The 22,283-nt window shown below is 44.9% G+C and overlaps 1 protein-coding gene across 1 annotated transcript in view; it reads right to left on the bottom strand.

Moving 5' to 3' along the window:
• The window catches only part of ZFR (zinc finger RNA binding protein), a 1,793,456-nt gene that overhangs the window by 1,329,561 nt on the left and 441,612 nt on the right, over window positions 1-22,283 (bottom strand). Inside the window, exon 11 of the mRNA XM_044085369.1 lies at window positions 4,230-4,242. Coding sequence (XP_043941304.1) covers window positions 4,230-4,242 — 13 coding nt within the window. The remainder of the gene's footprint in view (window positions 1-4,229; window positions 4,243-22,283) is intronic.

Here is a 22,283-nt window from a genome sequence, read left to right on the forward strand (position 1 = left end):
ATTTACATTTTTTTTTCAATTTTATTACAAGTAATACAACACAGTTTTAATACGTACTTCTTCCATTTCGGTTTCTTTAATTTTTTATCTATCCTCCTCTTTGCTATTAACACAACTATTGTCTTAGTTCTGTCAATACATCTTCGTCACCATCTACTTTTCGTTTATATTAGTCCTTCACACCATTTCCACAACACCTAGACTATAACAAATATTTTATCCCATTTATCAGTTGCCTCCTTCATTTTTCAAATTTACCATACAATATTTCCATATTAATTTTCTTCCCAACTATATATATATATGTTAAACTTTTTTCATCAAAATGACTTATTAGTTTTATATTCTTAAAAAAAGTTTTGTAGTTTCCTCTACCTTGCAATCCTAAATTATTCTGTTACATTTCACTTTTAATTTAACAGGCAACTTCCTCAACAAAATTATCCACAAAGTCCCCAGCTTCACACAAATCTTTTCCCAATAAATCACTCCATGAATTTACAAGAAAAGATCTTGCACATTTTTTACATACCACTCATTCTTATTCTCACGTAATTCATTTGTAATTTCCTTTAGCTATTACTTTCTTTACATAATTTCTTTAATTCCTTCTTACATATCACCATATCCATCATAAAATTTCCCATTTTACTCTCTCCGTTTTTCACATTAATAATCTGAAACAGGGTTCAGGAGAAGAAAGTTTCTTATTCAGTTCATCTAACAAATACTCTTGGTACTGTATCATATGGAATTGACAGTTTAATGCCCTGACAGAAAGAGTTGCAGATGTATACACCTTCTTACCCCATCTCTCTAAAGCTCTAGACTCTCTATCAGAGGATAGGGGATTTTTGGCAGTAGCAGCTGCAATCCCTTTAGGGCCCTGAGAAATAGTTTCTGGGTCTGCAGAATGGGCTTTATACAGATGGAAATGAGAATCTGGAACCCTGTAATATCTGTCAGGTTTGGCAGGGGCCGGAGGAAGAGTATCAGGGGCTGTACTGACAACATTGTACACATCATCAATTACATTTAGAACCGAAGGTATAGCTAAGGGCCTATGCTGAGGAAAATGCAAAAAGGTCCGTAATCTTTTTCTAGAATCAGAGAAATCCTGACCTTGCCACTGAAAGTTTTCTCTCATGGAATGTAAAGTCTCCCCAAAGGAAAACTCTTCAGGAGGGGAGGCCGAAAGGATAGATTCCTCTGCATCTGAATCCTCATAAGGCGAGTAAGCCCCTTCCTGGTGGTCTGACAATTCAGATCCATCCGTGGAATCATCTGAGGAGTGGGGTTCAGAGGGGTCAGTCCTGGGCCTTTTGTCTGGAGGAGGTTGAGAGGCCCCGTCTGGGTGAGGTTGTGAACCCCTAATTAAGGAAATAAGGTCCTCAGCCAGGCTGAGGATCTGTGAACTAGAGGAAGGCCTCTGGGGTGTAGATTTGGCAGGCAAAGCTTTTGAAAGCTTGGCAGCTTTAGCCCTAGAGAAGGCCTTAATGGACATAGAAGCTGGGGGCCTAGCAGCCCCACGTGCAGGGGTAGAAATGTCCAAAGGTATGGTGTCGGACAAATCCTGAACACTAGCTTCGGTAGGTAGTTCTGAAGCAGACTCAGCCGGGGCCTCTCGGGCCTCGGCGGTCGATAGTATGGTTTCAGAAGAAGGAATCGCCGAGGACTCTGTTTCGGCCGAAACTGAGACACTCGCGGTAGGCCTAGCCGTGGTTTCAGCCGAAACCGCGGGCCACGAGTGTCTGTCCTTTTCCTTGCGTTTTTTGACCATATGTGAAGTCAGAGTCTCCGACGGCATTTTATAAGCAAAATCGGCTCCAAAAAATTCCTCTGCAAACTCCGACCGACGTCTAAGAGTTCGTCGGTTGAAGGAGGCACAGGCTAAACAGGCCGATACGTTGTGGTCTGGGCCTAAGCAAGGAAGGCAGTAAGAATGGAAATCCTTATGAGGTATTTGTTTCCCATAAGTTAAACAATTATTTACTTTGTCTGACATCGGCTAAGGCAAGAGTCCCCAACGGGGTACTTAGCTTTTTTCGAAGTCTTCGGTAGCTGAAATCTCTGGATCTGACCGACCGGCACTTGCGAACAGCTTCTGCTTCGGGCACCGCGCGGCAAGAAAGACTGAGGAAAATGTCGTCGGCTGATGCTTTTATACCCCAGACGCTCTGACTTTGGGGAAAGTGCGACATCAGCCGAGGCCAGACCCAGACTTTGGAATCTGGCCGACCGAAGGGCTGCCTGAGGCACGACAACCCATATGTTATGACTGCAGATGCATCCTTGAAGGACATCAAAATAATGCCCTAGACCTGGAATGCAAATCCAGCTTGAAGAGAGATATAAAGGTATGCACAGTAGACTAGGCAGCTGCCTGCACAGACGTCAACAACTGCGACCCTGGAGAAGAAAGTGTGGCAGTGGCAACTACCCTGGTAGAATGAGCTTTAGGATAGCAGGGCAAGAACAACTATCTTTCCTTACACATACAGAAAATCTATTCAGATAACCATTCGGAAAGGGTTACCTCGGAAACACCTTTCCCCAACCTGACTAAAGAGAAAACAAAGAGTTGATCTGTTTTCCTAAAATTTTTGGTTCCAGGTAGGGAAAATTTCAATTGGCAATGCACATACATTAAATGCAAAGTGTACTCTACTATTACTGCAGAAATTTGGAAAGGAAACGGGTACGCTAAACATCAGAATCAAAGTAAATTCTGAAGCAACATTGAGAAGAAATCTAGGGTTAGTTTGTAATGAAACTGTAATTTTGAGAAACAAAGTAAGGTGGCTTACAGCAAAGGGTTTGAAGCTCTGAAATTCTTCAAGTGGTGATGTCCCCCTTCTGAGGAAAAGGTGAACTGTCCTGTTTCTGAGGGTTGCACATCCCCATCACCAGAGTAGTTGTCTTCCTGGTTGCTGGTCAGTGCTGCAGCTGCAATTACGGCTGAAATAATTTCCTCTATAGTCAGGTCGGCATGCACTAGTCCTTTGGCTTCACACATCTTGGCCAACTGGTTCTTTGTCAGTTTGCCACAATCCTGTACTGACATCTTTGCCTGCTTTCCCTGACTAAAACTAAGCCAACAAAAAATAAACAAACAAACTGTTGTGAAAGTGAAACTCTGTATGTTGACCTTGTGGCTGCTGAGAGAACACACACCTTCAGTGACAACTCCTTACAGGCTACAGAAGTTCAATTAATATCCACACTACTGCTCATCAATATGGGAAGTCTCTCCTCTGGGCCAGTAACAAAGGAGTCTCAATCCTCACCAGGGACACCAGTGAGGGGCATTCAACTGGAACAAAAAGCTGCACAGTATTTCCAGATGCAGCTCTCTGCACCAAGCACAATTTCCCTTTACAGCATACAGCGAACACGCTCCATCCTGGGGCTGGGTTTCCCTCTCTCTCTCCAAGCCCAAAATAAGACTCCCCACTGACACAGCTGTAGAGTTGAGTCCTCAACAGAGTGTTCCAAGCCAACTCCTCCATCACCCTCTCTGTGAAAGCAATGCTGTGTCCCTCCTCTAAGTAGCTGACACACTCAGATTTGATTTTCTCACACACACACACACACACACACAGGAAAGGCTGGCACAGATTTACTAGCTATGCCCCCATTACCCAGACTATAAGGTAGGTACTGCTACTAGAATACTGCAAAGCCAGCCACTCTAAGGCTCTTATTAGGGTACCCAATTATACAGAGTAAAATTAATACTACTATAAATGGTACTGATTGACCAATGCAGCAAGGTTTTCAGAAGCAGCCACAGTGTCACCAAATAAAAGTACTCTCAAAGGTTAAAATATTTCAAACTACTGCGACACAACCACTTACTGGATGTATATATATATATTTTTATGATTTTTTTACTCATTAAAGTGTGTTTTTAATCTTAACTTGTGAATGGGCCTTTGAAAATGCATGCATTTTGTGGATTTAACTGAACGAACATACGGAGTGAACTGCTAGGAAATGAATGTGCTGTAACCATTGAGCTGACTATGCCTTTAATTCTTTAACTGAACTTTACAAGTGAATCATTCTGATAGGGCTGTGCTTTACTGAAGTCCTTTAAAAGTACTGTGATTTTAATTGTTCTACACGCTGAAGAGGAGATTTTTTCCTGAAAGCTTTGTGTTTTTGTGAGAAATAAATTGTGCTGCTGCTGCTGCATTTTACTCAACGTGTCCATACCTGGAATTTACCTTTTGTGTGCTACTTTTTTTTGGGAACCGTGAGGAACACAGAGTGTTTTCATTTACAATAAACACCAGAGTTTCAATCACAGGAAATATTAAAAAAAATAAATAAATAACACAGATGGAAAGGTTTACACAGATGCAGAAAACCAATACTTAACTAATCTCACTATATTTTCCTCACTAGATGTAAAGAATTACCGTTTCATGCTTACTTAGTAAAGCAAGGCAAGATGAAATGGGCGAGTGGTCTTGTCAGTTCCAAAACAAGAGTGCCCTGAGACTTCTGTCTCATCCAGTATTAAAACATGATTTCAGTGCTGGATTACAGAATTACATCACATACATTTGGTCATCTGAGTCTGATTCCCACAATACCCCTTTAACAGAAAAGTAGAGTTTTGTACCTACCATAAATGTAGATGTCTGATAGATATGCAACTGCAGTCATAACATATGGGTTGTCCTGCCTCAGGCAGCCCTCGGTCGGCCGGATTCCAAAGTCTGGGTCCGACGTCGGCTGATGTCGCATTTCTCTCCGACGTCAGAGTGGCTGGAGTACATAAGCATCAGCTGACGCCATCTTCTTCAGTGTTTCTTGCCCCAGATGCCAGGTGCCCTCCAAGGAAGGCTGTAATCAAATTGGAGGATAAAACAGGTTTCCAGACAAATAAATAAGCAATAAACAGATACACCATAACAGATATCCCCAGCTAAGAGTAACAGGGATAGGAGTGGACCCAAGGCATAGAGGGGAAGGAGGGAGGGAAAACCCGACTGCAGTTGCATATCTATCGGACATCTACATTTATGGTGGGTACAAAACTGTACTATGTCCTTCAAGAATGCAACTGCAGTCATAACATATGGGTTGAATACCATAGCTTAGCTGGGGGAGGTGGAATGCTCTAAAAGGATGGTGTAGCTATCAATCCCTGCAGGACTGCAGAAGCAAAGCCTGCTCTGGATCTGGAATATAGAGGAAGGTTGTAGTGTTTGGAAAATGTATGCACGGAGCTCCATGTAGCAGCTTCTAGAATGTCTTTTGTAGGCACCCCTCTTAAGAATGCTGTAGAGGTGGCTGTAGCTCTGGTGGAGTGTGGTCTGACATTGGCTGGCACACTCTTTCCATGGAAGGAATAACAGAATCTGATGCAATGTCCAATCCATTTTGAAATTGTCTGTTTTGAAATTGCTTTTCCTTGTACTCCAGGGGCGTAAGCTACAAAAAGCTGATCAGACTTCCTACTGGTCTTGGTTCTGTCCAGGTAGTAGCGAAGCTGTCTGCGAATGTCCAAGGTATGCAACAGTCTTTCCCCTTTGTTCTCAGGATTGGGAAAGAAAGTAGGCAGGTGAATTGCTTGATTTAAAGAGACCCTAGATACCACTTTTGGGAGAAAGGTAGGGTTGGTTCGTAAGGAGACCCTGTCTCTGTGAAAAGTTATGAACGGTGGTATAGTCATTAGGGCCTGTAATTCCGAAACCCTTCTTGCTGAGGTAATTGCCAACAGGAATGCTGTCTTCCAGGAAAGAAATTGTAAATCCACAGAAGCTGCTGGCTCAAAAAGAGGTAGAGTCAATTTTTCTAGGACAAAGTTGAGGTCCCAAGCTGGTACTGGTGCCTTTCTTGGGGGCTTTATATTCTTGATTCCTCTAAGAAATTGCCTTAAAGGATGTGAAAACACAGGTGGATCAGTGCTGTATCTAGCTGAAGCATGTATTTTTATACAGGAGTATGAGAGTCCATTATGTAGCATATCTGCCAAATATTCCAGGATGAGTGGGATGCTCAAAAGTGATGCATCATGGCCCTTGGTGGTATTCCAAATGGGGAATCTCTTCCATTTGGCTGAGTAAACCTTTCTGGTGGATGGTCGGCGGGCTTCTGTCAGTATCCGCTGAACTTCTTTGGAAAGATGTAAGTTGAGGTTATTCATGGGATCTCCCAAGCTGTTAGCTGTAGCGTCTGGATGTTGGGATGAACTGTCCTGAGGTTGTGTTGAGTCAAAAGTTGGGGCCATTGAGGGAGGGCCCACGTTTTGTTGTGACATATGCTCCGTAGTAGTGGGTACCAGTGCTGTCTTGGCCAGTCTGGAGCTATTAGGATCCCCTTGGGCTGCTCTGCTTTGATCTTTAGTAACACTGTGGTCATCAGTGGCAGAGGTGGAAATGCATAGATTTTAGGAGCTCCAGTTGAATGAGAGAGCATCTATTTTCCATGCTTTTGGATGATATGTCCTTGAACAAAACTTTTGTATTTGATGATTGAGGTGGGAGGCAAATAGGTCTGTGTCCGGCCTGCCCCATGTCAAAGTGAGTCGTATAAAGATTTCTGGATGTAACCTCCATTCGTGGGGTCTAGGAAATTCCTGCTTAGACTGTCCGCCAGAACATTGTCTTTGCCTGGAACAAACTGGGATTGCAACTGTATGTTTAGGCTCAGTGATTTTTCCCAAAGATTCATTGTCAGTCTGCAAAGGGGGTAAGAATGAGTGCCCCCCTGTTTGTTTATGTACCACATCACAGTGGTGTTGTCTGTCCGTATTAGTAGGTGGCCTGGTTGTAGTTGTTGTCTGAAGGCCTCGATGGCATGCATTACTGCCAGCATTTCTTTTTGGTTGATGTGCAGATGGGTTTCCTTTGGAGACCATTGTCCTTGAATACATCTGCCCTGTGCGCCCCCCATCCAAGGTCTGAGGCGTCTGTGGCCTGGTCTGTGTTATCTGAGGTTTTTTGAATGACATACCCGTGTTTGACTGGCTTACTGAGGCCCACCATAGAAATTCCTTTTGAAGACATGGAATGAGTGGTATGGTTGGCTTCTAGGTTGTTGCTGTGTTGAGACCATAAGCTTTTTAGGTACCATTGAAGCTTTCTCGTGTGTAGTCTTGCTAGAGGAACCAGAAGAATGCAGGATGCCATGTAACCCAGGGCCTGTAGGAATCTCCTTGCAGTCATCTGGGTGAGCTTTGCTAAAGTTTTGAAGTAAAGAGTTAACTTCTTTTGCTTGTCTTCTGTCAGGTAAGCCATTTGAGAGGCTGTGTCTAGTTTGGCTCCTAAGAAGGTAATTTGCTGGGATGGCTAAAGTCTTGACTTTTGAAAGTTGACTGTGTATCCCAGAGCCTGTAGCAAATGTATGACATAATTCAAGTTTTTTGTCAAAGTTAGTTTGTCGTCCGCTTGTATGAGGCAATCGTCCAGGTACGGGTAGATTTGAATCCCCTGGAGCCTGCAATGTGCAATTACTGAAGCCAGGCATTTCGTGAATACTCTGGACGCAGTAGATAAGCCAAATAGCAATGCTGAGAATTGATAATGCTCTGGCCCTGCAAGAAATCTGAGGTATCTTCTGCAGCTGTGTCTGATAGGGACATGCAGGTATGCCTCCTTGAGGTCCAGAGTAATCAGCCAAGACCCCTTGCCCAGCATGGGAAGGAGTTGCTGTAGAGTCAGCATTTTGAACTTTGGTACTATGAGAAAAGTGTTTAAAGCGGACAAGTCCAGTATTGGTCTCCATTGAGTTTCTTTTCTTGGAACAAGGAACAGTCTTGAGTAAAACCCCTGACCTTGTTCTTGTTGTGGAACTTTTTCTATTGCTTTGATCTGAGCAAGCAGAGAAATTTGCTTGATAGCCTCTGCCCTCTGGTTTTGTGGCAGGTTTGGCATGCCCAGTTTTCTTGGCAAGGTATGAAAATGGAACCTGTAGCCGTGGTCTATAATGTCCAAAATCCATTTGTCCTTTGTCAGTTTGTGCCAATTTCTTGTAAACAGAGAATTTTCCGCCCAAAGGAGCTTCTGCTTGCTCCTTGGTCAGCGGACCTAGAGGAAAGTCATTGAGAATGTCCCTGTGGGGCGGGAGAAACCCCTGTGTCACTTCTTTGGTTTGCTGGTTGCCATTGTCGTCCCCTGTAGGATCCTCTGTATTGGCCTCTTCCTCGGGCACGCCTGTTTTTGCCCCTTTGAAATCTTTCAGGATTAGGAAAGGACCAGTTTTTAGAAGGCCAGTTCCTGCTGAATCTAGGTGGCTGAACCTGGAGGAAATCTTTGACTGTCTGAACTGACTTGGCTTTTTCCTCAATGGACTTTAACACATCTTTAGCATTAGCACCAAAAAGCTTGTTCTTTTCCAAGGGTGCATCAAGAAGTTTTGCCTTAACATGATCTGCTAAAGGTTGATCTTTTAACCATGCATGTCTACGAATGACCGCCCCTGTCATAGCTGCCCTACATGAAGCTTCCAATGCATCATATCCACACTGTAGAAAGTGATTGCTAACTTGCTGAGAATTGTGTACAGCCTCCTGCAAAGACTTCCTATTGAAGGTTCAGGGGAGGCCAATCTTTTCTGTAAATCATCTAACAGGAAATCCTGATATTGAAACATGTGAAAGAGACAATTGAGAGCTCTCATAGATAAAGTAGTGGAGGTGTAGACCTTCTTCCCCCATCTCTCTAAGGACCTTGCTTCCCTGTCGGAAGGCAAAGGGTTTTTGGAGGTGGTAGCTGAAACCCCTTTAGGCCCCTGGGAAATTGTTTCTAAATCAACAGCATGGGCCCTAAAGAAATGAGAATGGATTTCTGGGACCCTATAGTTATCTGTCAGGCTTGACAGGAGCAGGAGGAAGAGTATCAGGGGTAACACTGGAGTCAGAGTATAAATCATCCAAAACATCAAGCACAGGAGGTATAGCTAAGGGTCTGTGTTGGGGCTTTTTAAGGAAGGTTCGAAGGCGCTTTCTGGAATCTGAATATTCCTGGCCTTGCCACTTAAAATGCTCCCTCATGGAATGCAGAACTTCCCCAAAAGACATATCCTCAGGAGGAGAAGCCGAGGGAATAGAGTCCTCTGCATCTGAATCCTCATAGGTCTGGAAGGGCTCTTCCTGGCTTTCGGAGTAAACAGAGTCCTCAGAATCTTCATCTGTGGGAAGAGGGTCAGGGGGTTCAACCCTGGGCCTCTTATCAGGAGGAGTCTGGGATCCTCTCTCAGGATGGGCCTGGGAACCTCTGATCAGGGAAATTAAATCTGCGGCCATAGCCATGATTTGAGTTTCAGGAGTAGGCTGAGGTAAGGTTTTAGCAGAAAGATGCTTGGACTTGCTGGCTGCCTTGGCACGTGTGTAGGCCTTGATAGACATGGACACCGCTCCACGTGCAGGAGTGACCTTATCCACAGCAATGGTCTCGGGCATTTCCTCGGTTTCAGTATCCGGAGGAAAGTCAATAACTGGCGTCGGAGTGGCCTCCGGTATCGGCAATGCGGTGTCTTCGGTTCGCAGCGGTGGAATAACCGCCTCAGAGGGAACCGGAGCACCGCGGTTAGCTTTGGCGTGGTGTCGGTGGAAGACGCGGGCCGGGGATGTCGGTCCCGGTCTTTTCGTTTCTTAGGAGTCTGCGTTGTCGGTTGTTCCGACGGCATCGTATAATCAAATTTATCGCCGAAAAAGTCTTCAGCGAACTCGTGAGTGTGCGCTTGTTGAAGCGAGCAGAGGAGGCACAGGCCGAGATGTCGTGGTCTGGGCCAAGGCAAGGGAGGCAGTAAGAGTGGAAATCCTTATGAGGTATTTGTTTACCACAAGACAAACAATTATTTACTTTTTCAGTAATTTCTGACATCGGCTGAGGCAAGAAAAGGTCCCCAACGGGGTACTTAGCTTTTTTGATGACTTCGGATTCGAAGAATACAGGAGCTGACCGACCGGCACTTGCGAACTGCTTCTGCTTCGGGCACCGCGCGGCAAGAAAGACTGAAGAAGATGGCGTCGGCTGATGCTTATGTACTCCAGCCGCTCTGACGTCGGAGAGAAATGCGACATCAGCCGACATCGGACCCAGACTTTGGAATCCGGCCGACCGAGGGCTGCCTGAGGCAGGACAACCCATATGTTATTACTGCAGTTGCATTCTTGAAGGACATCTGAACCAGAATCTAGCACATATGTGTTACCATACACAAACACTGAGCTTTGCTAAGATGTGTATTTCATCTGGAAACTATAAAACCATTTCAAAACTTCCTCCCTTCTAGGGTAGAAATTAATTCACCCCAAAGGACAATACTGTAGGATTCCTAGTCCCCATTTTCACAGGCATTTTGTATCTGGCTACAATCAGAACTGCAAGATACAATCTTTAAGGCCTAAACCAGGTAATTTAATTTCAGATTATTTTTCAAAGTTAGCTGGACTGAGGTTAACCTCTTCTCTTCCAGTACCCTTTGTTACAATATATTCATTTACAATACAGTCTGATATACAGATTTATTTCTTTTCCAGATTAGAACCATCAACACCATCACCCATGCTAACTTCCCTAGTCCACTGAGCCACACAGGCTGCCAGAAAAAAAAAAAAAAACTTCCATGTACTCAGGACTCTACCCATCTAGCCAATTGGAAAACAGAGCATCTGTCCAGCACAAGTAATGCAATTATTAACTTTTATTGGAATCGGTAAAGAGCAAGAAAAAGTTTCCCCAACAGGGTACTTGGCTTTAGTTGAAGACTTTGATTCTGAAACTCGAAAATGAAAATTTCAGGAGTCGGCCAACCGGCACTTGCGAACCGCTTCTGCTTCGGGCACCGCAGGGCAAGGAATGATGTAATGGCATCGTATGCATGTTTTATACCCATGACGACCTGACGTCATGGAAGAAGGGACAGAAACCGATGCAGGACCCAAGACTTTGTTAATCAGGCCGACTGAGGGCTACTGCAAGCAGATAACCCAAATGTAATGACTGCAACAGTGAAACACGAAGACCATCTGTAAGATACAATGTTTAAGGCCTAAACCAGGTAATTCAATTTCAGATTATTTTTCAAAGTTAGCTGGACTGAGGTTAACCTTCTCTTCCAGTACCCTCTATTAGAATACATTCATTTACAACACAGTCTGATATACAGGTGTATTTCTTTTCCAGATTAGAACCATCACCCATGCTAACTTCCCTAGTCCACTGAGCCACACAGGCTGCCAGAAAAAAAAAAAAAAACTTCCAAGTGCTCAGGACTTGGCCTATCTAGCCACTTGGAAAACAGAGCTTCTGTCTAGCATGACCCACCCACTATTAATATATTTTCAACACAAGCACCTGTATAAATCAGTTTGATATACAAATATATATAATTCTTTACAAAACTCCAGCTAGCTATGCTGGCATATGTTACACATCCACTGCCCTACCTCTCCTGGCACACCTGGTAATACCTCACATCATCACAACAGCTACCAGAAAAAGCAAGAAAGATACTTCAGGCAAAAGTATGAACCAGCTGCAACTGCAGAGTTAGAAAAAAAGATAAAATCCCAAGGTGGAATAGGGTCCCTTAAAGGGGGGGGGGGCAAAGGATTAATATATCCTTCAAAAGGCTTTAGATAACTTTAAAGAAGCAAGAGAGATTTGCATCTCTCCCACAAGAAAATTTGACATGACAGTCATTTGAAATTAGAATAACTAGCCCCTTCTTGAAAAAGACCAGGTGGAAAGTCCATAACAGCAGAAGAGGGACTGAAAAAGGATCAGTGCACCTGTTGGAAACCCATACAGAAAATCTTTTCCATTTACTTTCGCAAACTTTCTGATGGAAGGTTTCTGAGAAGACTTTAGGATATGAATGTGGCTTGCCAGATGGGTAAGAGATTAGGTATAGGATCTACCACCCAAAGTGGGTGCATCAGGTGAGGCCAAACAGGGAAACTGTACCCAATGAGGCTCTCTCAGAGCCATGGCAATCACTTTCTCCTTCCTCCACATGGCTTTTTAAAGAAACTTTGGTATAAGGTGAGTGAGTGTATATGTGTATAGGAGACCGGGGGGGTGGAGCAGTGTGGGCCTTGTTGACTCTCCTTCCTGGGGAATCAGGCACATTAGCTGCTGTACTTGGACTTAGAGGGTTTCGCAAACAGGTCACAGCATGGCTGGTCCCAGTAGCTGAAAATCTGTGCTGCCACAGCTTGCCCGAGATGCCACTTGTGAGAGACAGGAACGGACCTGCTCAGCTTGTCTGCTAACACACATTGGTTTTCCCTGGGATGCGAGTTACCACCAGAAAAAAAAAAGCATTGGGAAGACCTCACCCACTGTCAAACCCTTACGGCTTCTCAACATCATGGATAAGATCATGTTCTCCAGGTTTTGTTTGTTGATGCATTAAACTACCAACATGTCTGTCTGGATAGAAATCACACCACTGGAGGGGAGTCCAGGAAAGCCTACAACTAAGGGGGGTTGCCCTCATAGCCAGGACACCAATGTGGAGACTGGCCTCTGACCGTGACCATATGCCTTGGACTGTCTTCCCAATGAAATGCCCCCACCCCCCAACACCAGCTGGGAAACGTTTACTTACTGTCACTGTGGCTTGGAAGGCAGTAGAATAAAGGATGATCATGGAAAACTAAAGGGGAGTCCAACCACCAATGACCATGACGTCTGCATGTACTGGTGAGACAATGGGAAAATGTATGGGTTGGTTTAACATCAACCACTGATCTGCAAGAGTCCGCTGCAACACTCGTGTAGAATCTGGCATGAATGATTAGAGTAATTAATGCTGCCATGGATCAGGAGATGCAGGATACACCTGGCTGGGTGTTTCTAGTGGGAGATGAAGTACAGCTGTACAAGAACAACCAATATCAGCAGATGTCCTTCCTTATCACTGCTGCTGTATTCTTTACTCTTGGAACATCCTGCCAAGAATAGCCCAATGTCCAGTCAGTTGACCAAAGCCTTTACACTTTTCTGGTGTCACACATCAGATGTACGACCTATGCACAAGGAGTAAGGTACACGTGTGATGTACGAACATCTAATCTTCAGAACTGAAGTGCCTCAGAAGAACCAGAGCAACCCCAGAGAAACAACAGCATGCCTACCTGGGAAGGGAAACATGAGATTAGGAAACCCCTCAGCCAGCAGTAAGGCATCAGAAAATGAAAGGAGGCAGGAGGGAGGGACCAAATACTGCAACAATGAGAAGCAACACATGCAAATCCATGAAGGACAGGTTTGGCAAATCCTGCCCGGGCCAAGGAAATTACATCCAACTTGTAATGTTTGACAGAAGTGTGGACAGAAGCAAAGTAGCAGACTCCAAGTTGGATATAGTATCTAGACCCTTGAAAAAAGCACCAGAAGAGGCTACTGCTCTAGCAGAATGAGCACAAACAGAAGAGGAAAGCTGCTTGCCATGAAAATAATAACAAAAGGAACCGGCCTTAGATATTCAGAAGGACATGGTTTGTTTAGGCACTGCCAAGCCCAATTTCATGGCATAAAAGGAAACAAAAAGTTGCTAAGATTTTCTGATGCATTTTATCTTACCCAAGCAATATCAGAGCTGTGTACATAAATCCAAAATGTGTAGTACCATCTCACTAGAAGATTGTGGATAAGGGAAAAAGGTGGGAAGATGAATGGACTGACAAGAACAAATCATTAACCAGTTTGGTACAGCTGGTAGAGAGAAACATCCTGTCCTTATGGGGGGAAAAAGCAGGCATCGACATGACGGCTTGCAGTTCAGAAACCCTGTTAGCAGAAATAAGAGCCACAAACAATACAGTCTTCCAAGTACAACGTTGCAAGGAAGAAGAAAAGACATGCTCAAAAGGGGATGGAGTCCATTTTTCAAGAAGAAAATTAAGATACCAAGAAGATGAATAGCCTGACATGAAGGATGCCTTTTAGGAATTATTTGACTTCAAAATCAGAAGCCAGAGGAAGACGGGTAGAAAACAGAAGTTATGTCCTTACCATAACGTTCCATGTGAGTTGTTCATCTTGCCTTTTTGTTCTTACACGTGGGACGGAGCCCTACCCTCTGCTCCAAATCGGCCGCTTTCAAGCTCAAACTCTCAGAGAAGCTCGAGACCTAGTGTATATCCCATGATGCTCTACTGTGAATCCCCAGATCTAGTATGCTGCAACAAAGACAGCCTACAGGAATAAATGAAACTATAGTGTCTACCTATGAAGGTAGCTAAAAGATTGTAGATAGGAAAAATAGAATATGCAATACAGACTGACAACTTGACCAATCTACCAAGGCAACCATCCTGTTCGACTTTAGGGGGAAGGTGGGCGGGGAATGTAAGAACAAAAATGCGAGATGAACAACTCACATGGAACGTTATGGTAAGGACATAACTTCTTTATGTGAAGTTGTTCTATCTCGCCGCTTTGTTCTTACACGTGGGTAGCTTCCCAAGCACCCTGATCCTGGGTGGCTCACCGGAGAACATTCCTGAGCACAGTGGAACCAAAGGCAGCCCTGTCCCTGGAGGTCCTATCCACTTTGTAATGAGTGACAAACATGTGAGGTTTTGACCACGTGGCAGGTGCACAGATGGTATCTAAGGGCAATTGAGCTGCATGAGCTAATGACGTAGAAACAGCTCGTGTCGAGTGGGCCTTGACGTTAGATTCTAATGGCTGACTAGTGGAAGCATAAATGGATTTGATGCAGAGAGCCACTTAAACAATGTGATTTTTGATACTGCAAAACCTTTCTTATTTTCTGCATAAGAGACGAAAAGTTGATCTGACCGTCTGAAATCTTTCGTTCTATCTAGACAGAACCTCAGTTGTCTGTGTACATCAAGTTTGTGTAACATATATTCAAGTCTGTTGGTATGGTGCCTGAAGAAGGTTGGAAGCTCCATGGACTGATTTAAGTTAGCTTCTGAACAGACCTTGGGAAGAAAGGTAGGATTAGTCCTAAGGGAGACTATCGGGATGAAAAATCAAATATGGGGGTTTGGAGGACAAGGCTTGAAGTTTGGAGACCCTACGTGGAGATGTAGTGGCTACCAGGAATATAGTTTTCCAAGAGAGGAACTTTACGTGACAGGATGAAGCGGGTTTGAAGGGGGCAAGCATCAATTGGGATAAAACCAGATTCAAATTCCAGGGAGAGACAGGATGTCTGATAGGTGGTCTGAGATGGTGGGTTCCTTTTAAGAATGCTTTACATAGTCTATGCAACATGATGTTAGACCCATTAAACCCCACATGGAAATTGGAAATAGCTGCCAATTGGACTCTAATGGTGGCAGCTGCTGCGCCATTATGGAACAAGGAAGATAAGAACTCTAAGATGATATGAACAGGTGCTACATAAGGATCAATGTCCTGTTGAGAGGCCCAGTGAACAAACCATTTCCATTTGCTATTGTATAGCTTCCTGGTAGAGAGTTTATGAGAGGAAACTAAAATATGCTGGACCGCAGAAGACAAATCTCGAGACCTGGCTAATGTGGGAATTGGAGCAGCCAAGCTGTCAGTTTTAGGGAGGTGAGGGAGGGATGAAGAACTCCCGACGAATGAGTCAGAAGATCCGGCACTGGGTCCAGGATCCATGGTTCTTCCACTTGATACTTCCACAGGAAGGGGAACCAAATCTGTTGAGGCCAAGACGGGCTATCAATATCACAGTCCTTCCCAGACTTTTGGCTTTCTGTATGAATCTGGGAATTAGGGGTATTGGCGGAAAGGCGTACAAGAGGTCCGGGGGCCAATCGTGTACGAGTGCGTCCCTTGGTTTGTTCCCCGGTGGGGGATAAAGGGCAAAGTAGCTGCTGCATTTGGCATTCATTGGAGATGCAAATAGGTCACAGCAAGGCTGGCCTCATCTGCGGAAGATCTCTTCCGCCATCTTCTGTTTGAGAGACCACTCGTGAAGCAACAGCATGGCTCTGCTTAGTCTGTTCGCTATCACGTTGGATGACCCCAGGATGTGCGTTGCTATCAGAAAGTGTCTGGTGGATACAGCCCACTGCCAAATTCTTAGGGCCTCCCGGCATAAGGGGTATGATCTGGTTCCCCCTTGCTTGTTGATATACCAGACTACCAACATGTTGTCTGTCTGGATAGCAACTGTACCTAGAGGAAGACAATTGTGAAAGTGTTGCAACGCTAGGAACACCACTCAGCTCTAGGACATTTATATGCAAATGTGTTTCCATGATTGACCAAGTGCCTTGGACAGTCTTTCCCTGAAATAGCCCCCCCCCCTATCAGGGAAGCATCCGTGGTCACTGTGGCTGTGGGTTGAGGAAGAACAAAAGGACGTCCAATTATCACTTGGTCGCTGTTCAACCAACAATTGAGATCTTTCTTGCAAAGATTCGTTAATCGGATCTCGTGTGACATGGGCAGACGTTGGTAAGACCATTGAGCGAAGAGTAGCCACTGGAGTATTCGCACGTGCATTCGACCTAATGGAACTGCTATCAGCGTGGCTGCCATTGTGCCTAAATGCTGTAGTATTTGGGACGCAAGAGCTTTGTTCCGGACCAACAGGCTGGACAGATGATGTTTGAGAGATACGATTCTTGATTGGGGCAACGTGATCCTTGCATTGACTGTGTCCAGTTCTGCCCCTATAAATGTAATATGCTGCGAGGGCAATAAAGTACAGTTTTGTACCTACCATAAATGTAGATGTCCGATAGGTATGCATCTGCAATCCTAACATATGGGTTGTCCTGCCTCAGGCAGCCCTTCGGTCGGCCGGATTCCAAAGTCTGGGTCTGGCCTCGGCTGATGTCGCACTTCACCCGACGTCACAGCTGCTGGGGTATAAAGGCATCAGCCGACGCCATTTTCCTCAGTGTTTCTTGCCCCAGATGCCAGGTGCCCTCTAGGAAGGCTAAATTTGGATAAATGCAAATAATTCCAAACAGTAGAGAGCAAAAAAAAAAAAAAAAAAAAAAAAAATATATATATATATATATATATATATATATATACACACATACATACATACAAACAAATACACCATAATAGATTCCCCCAGCTAGCTAAAAGAGGGGTAAATACCCTAGGAATACCACAGAGGGGAAAGGAGGGTGGGTAATCCAGACTGCAGATGCATACCTATCGGACATCTACATTTATGGTAGGTACAAAACTGTACTATGTCCTTCAAGGATGCATCTGCAGTCCTAACATATGGGTAGAATACCATAGCCAAACTGGGGGAGGAGGCACTAAGATAAAGATGGTGTAGTTAAGATCGCTTGCAAAACAGCAGTTGCAAAACCTGCTCGGGATCTGGAGTATAAGGGAAGATTATAATGCTTGGCAAATGTATGCACGGAGCTCCAAGTAGCAGCTTCTAAAATGTCTTTGGTAGCCACTCCTCGTAGGAAAGCTGTAGTGGTGGCTGTAGCTCTTGTGGAATGAGGTCTGATATTTTCAGGAGTTGTTTTTCCATGAAAAGAGTAACAAAATCGAATGCAATTTCCTATCCATTTTGAGATTGTCTGTTTTGAAATTGCTTTTCCTTGCATTCCTGTTGCATATGCTACCAGAAGCTGGTCAGTTTTCCTGTTGGTCTTAGTTCTGCCCAGATAGTAGCGTAATTGTCTGTGCACATCCAAGGTATGTAGCAGTCTTTCCCCCCTATTCTGTGGGTTGGGGAAGAATGTAGGTAAATGAATCGCTTGGTTCAATGATACTCTGGAGACCACTTTTGGCATAAAGGTAGGGTTAGTTCTCAGAGAGACTCTATCCTGATGGAAGATAAGGAAGGGTTGTACTGCCATTAATGCCTGCAACTCAGATACCCTTCTTGCTGAAGTGATTGCTAGCAGGAAAGCAGTTTTCCAAGACAAGAACTGTAAATCTGCTGTTGCTGCTGGTTCAAAAGGAGGAAGTGTTAACTTTTCCAGCACAAAGTTGAGATCCCATGTAGGTAAAGGTGGTTTCCTTGGAGGTTTTACATTTTTGATTCCTCTCAAGAACTGCCTGAGTAGAGGATGAGTAGAGGATGAGAGAAGACAGGAGGATCCATGTTGTATTCTGCTGAAATTGCTGATGCATGAATCTTAATGGAGTAGGACAGGCCCTTGTGGAACAGTTCTGCTAAGTATTCCAGGATGTGTGCTATGTTTGCCAATGAGACATTTTCTCCCTTTGCTGCACTCCAAATGAGGTATCTTTTCCACTTGGCTGAATAAGTTTTCCTTGTGGAGGGTCTGCGTGCCTCCAGGATCATGTCCTTAACCCTTTGAGATAAATCTGGGTTATTTTGTTTTATGCAATATTCCAAGCAGCTAGCTGCAGTGTTTTCAAGTTTGGATGTAGGATCTTGTAGTTGTTCTGTGTTAGAAGTAAGGGACATAGAGGTAGAGGCCATGCGTGTGTCCGTGACATGCTTCTCAGTAGCGGGTACCAATGTTGCCTCGGCCAGTCTGGAGCTATCAGGATTACCCTTGGCTGATCCTCTTTGATCTTCAGTAGGACTTTGTACATCAAAGGAAGAGGTGGGAATGCATATGCTGTCAGGCCTTTCCAGCTGAAGGAAAAGGAGTCCACCCTCCAAGCAAGTGGGTGGTATGCTCTTGTGCAGAATTTCTTCAATTGGTGGTTGTGTGGGGAGGCGAACAGGTCTATCTCTGGTAGTCCCCATTTCTTTGTTATGGCTTTGAAGACATCTGGATGCAGCATCCATTCATGAGCATCCGTGGTAGTTCTGCTTAAGGTGTCTGCTAGTGAGTTTTCTTTTCCTGGTACAAACCTGGCCTGAAGTTGAATGTTGAGATTCAGGGCCACATTCCACAGGTCCATTGCCATCCGGCATAGAGGATATGAGTGTGTACCTCCCTGTTTGTTGATGTACCACATGACTGTGGTATTGTCCGTCCTTATCAGCAGGTGACCTTGTTGAAGGAGTGGTCTGAATGCCTGGATCGCATGTTTCACTGCCAGCATCTCCTTTAGATTTATGTGTAGATTCAGCTGGTCTTAGGTCCATAGGCCTTGTATACACTTGTCCACCATGTGTGCCCCCCAGCCTAGGTCTGAGGCGTCCGTGGTGATGGTCTGGCTTGGATAAAATTTGTGGAAAGGCAATCCTCTGTTCAACTGACAGGCCTGAGCCCACCACAGGAATTCTTGCTTCAGGCATGGAATTATTGGAATCTGGGCTTCTAGACTGTGCTTGTGTTGAGACCATACATTCCTTAGGTACCATTGCAACTTTCTCATATGCAGCCTAGCATGCGGAATCAATATTATGCAGGATGCCATGTAACCCAGGGCTTGCAGGACTTTCCTTGCAGTAAGCTGAGTTTGTGTTGTTAATGTCATGAAATAGACTGGTAGTTGCTTTTGTTTTTCTTCTGTGAGAAAAGCCATCTGAGTTGATGTATCCAGTTCTGCACCCAAGAATGTTATCCTCCTTTGGGATGGTACTAGTCTTGACTTTTGCATGTTGACTGTGTATCCCAAGGCTTGCAGCAGTTGTATGACATTCTCCAAATCTTTTGTTAATTTTGCCTTGTTGTCCGCTTGTATTAGGCAGTCGTCCAGGTATGGGTAAATTTGAATTCCCTGAAGCCTGCAATGAGCAATTACTGATGCCAGGCATTTCGTGAATACTCTGGGCGCAGTAGAGAAGCCAAAGGGCAATGCTGAGAATTGATAATGCTCTGATCCTGCAAGAAATCTGAGGTGTCTTCTGCAATCTGGTCGTATAGGGACGTGCAGGTATGCCTCCTTGAGATCTAGAGTCACCAGCCAAGACTCCTTGCCCAGCATGGGAAGAAGTTGATGGAGGGTCAGCATTTTGAATTTTGGAACAATGAGGTATGTGTTCAGTGCGGACAAGTCGAGAATAGGTCTCCATTGATTTTCTTTTCTTGGTACAAGGAAAAGCCTGGAGTAAAATCCTTGGCCTTGTTCCATAGGCGGTACCTTTTCTATAGCTCTCATCCTTAGTAAGTTGTTGATTTGTCTTAGAGCGTCTGTTTTTTGGCTTGGTAGTAGGTTTGGCATTCCTCTCGTTTTTGGTAGAGTGTGGAAGTGAAACCTGTAGCCCTTGTCTATTGTTTGTAAAGTCCATTTGTCTCCTGTAATGTAATGCCAGTTGTCGGAAAATAAGGCTAGTTTTCCGCCCAAGGGTGCTTCCAGTTGTTCCCTGGTAGGCGGAACCAGAGCCAAGTCATTGTGTCTGCCCTGTGGAAATGGTTGTAGTTGAATCTGTGGCAGTACTTCTCTGGTTGGTAGGTTGCCATTGACGTCCCCTGTAGGCACCCCTAGATTGACCTCTGCCTCTTGGGCGTCTATTTCTGCCTCTCTGTGCTCTGGAGTTGTCTGGAAAAAAAAAACAATTCTTCGAAGGCCAATTTCTGCTAAACCTCGGAGGTTGGACCTGTAAGAAATCCTTGACTGTTTGGACAGATTTTGCTTTTTCTTCCACCTTCTTTAGAACCTCCTGTGCAGGGGAGCCAAACAAACTTTGTTTCTCCATAGGAGCATCTAGGAGTTTTGACTTAACATGGTCTGGTAAGGATTGTTCTTTTAACCAGGCATGTCTTCGAATCACTGTTCCAGTCATAGCTGATCTAAAGGAAGCCTCCAGTGCATCATAGCCACATTTTAAGAAATGGTTACTGACCTGCTGAGAGTTATGTACCAAATCCTGAAGGGACTTGCGGTCTATAGGCTCAGGAGAGGACAGTTTTTTTATTTAGCTGGTCTAACAAAAATTCCTGGTACTGAATCATGTGAAATTGACAGTTTAAGGCCCTGGCGAAAGAGTAGCAGAAGTATAAACCTTTTACCCCATCTCTCTAATGCTCTAGATTCCCTTTCAGAGGGAAGAGGGTTTTGGCAGAGGCAGCTGCCACACCTTTAGGGCCCTGTGAAATGGTTTCAGGGTCTGCAACAGGAGCCTTATACAAATGGTAGTGTGTGTCCGGGACCCTGTAATATCTGTCAGGCTTGGCAGGGGCCGGAGGAAGAGAATTAGGGGCAGTACAGGCATCATTATATGCATCATCAACAACTGTTAGTACTGGAGGAATGGCTAAAGGCCTATGCTGTGGTAAGTGTAAAAAAGTCCTTAGCCTTTTCCTTGAATGTGAAAAATCCTGGCCCTGCCATTGGAAGTGTTCCCTCATAGCATGTAAGGTTTCCCCAAAAGAAAATTCTTCAGGAGGAGAAGCAGAAGGAATGGAGTCTTCTGCATCAGAATCCTCATAAGGAGAATATGGGCCTTCCTGAGGGTCTGAAATATCTGAGTCATCCGAGAAATAGTCTGTAGAGACAGGTTCCGGGGGTTCAGTCCTAGGCCTCTTATCTGGAGGGGGCTGAGAGGCCCTGTCTGGGTGAGGTTGGGATCCCTGATCAAAGAAATGAGATCCTCAGCCAGGCTGAGTATTTGGGAACTAGAGGTAGGCCTATGTGAGGGAGTTTTAGCAGGTAAGGCCTTTGAAGATTTAGCTGCTTTAGCCCTGGGAAAAGCCTTGATAGACATAGAAGCAGGGGGTCTAGCAGCCCCACGTGCAGGGGTAGATATGTCTAAAGGAATAGTGTCTGACAAATCCTGGGTGCCTGCTTCAGTAGTAGTAAATTCAGTAGCAGATTCAGCCATGCTCTGTGAGGCCTCGGCTATCGGAGGCATGCTTTCGGCCGAAGGAAGGACCGAGGACTCTGTTTCAGCCGAAACAGAGACACTCGCGGTTGGCCTAACCGTGGTTTCAGCCGAAACCGCGGACCGCGAGTGTCGGTCCTTTTCCTTGCGCTTTTTAGCTAATTGAGTAGTCGGAGTCTCCGACTGCATTTTGTATGCAAAAGCGGGACCAAAAAACTCCTCTGCAAACTCCGTCCGACGTCTAAGCGTCCGTCGGTTGAAGGAAGCACAGGCTAGACAAGCTGATACGTCGTGGTCTGGGCCTAAGCAAGGAAGGCAGTAAGAGTGGAAATCCTTATGAGGTATTTATTTCCCACAAGTTAAACAATTATTTACTTTGTCTGACATCGGCTGAGGCAAGAAAGAGTCCCCAACGGGATACTTAGCTTTTTAGAAGTCTTCGGTAATAGAAATCTCTGGATCTGACCGACCGGCACTTGCGAACAGCTTCTGCTTCGGGCACCGCGCGGCAAGAAAGACTGAGGAAAATGGCGGCGGCTGATGCCTTTATACCCCAGCAGCTGTGACGTCGGGTGAAGTGCGACATCAGCCGAGGCCAGACCCAGACTTTGGAATCCGGCCGACCGAAGGGCTGCCTGAGGCAGGACAACCCATATGTTAGGACTGCAGATGCA

The sequence above is a fragment of the Protopterus annectens genome, chromosome 1.part1 (genome assembly GCF_019279795.1).
Source record: "Protopterus annectens isolate FY-2018-M chromosome 1.part1, PAN1.0, whole genome shotgun sequence".
In the NCBI taxonomy this organism is placed as follows: domain Eukaryota; kingdom Metazoa; phylum Chordata; order Ceratodontiformes; family Protopteridae; genus Protopterus; species Protopterus annectens.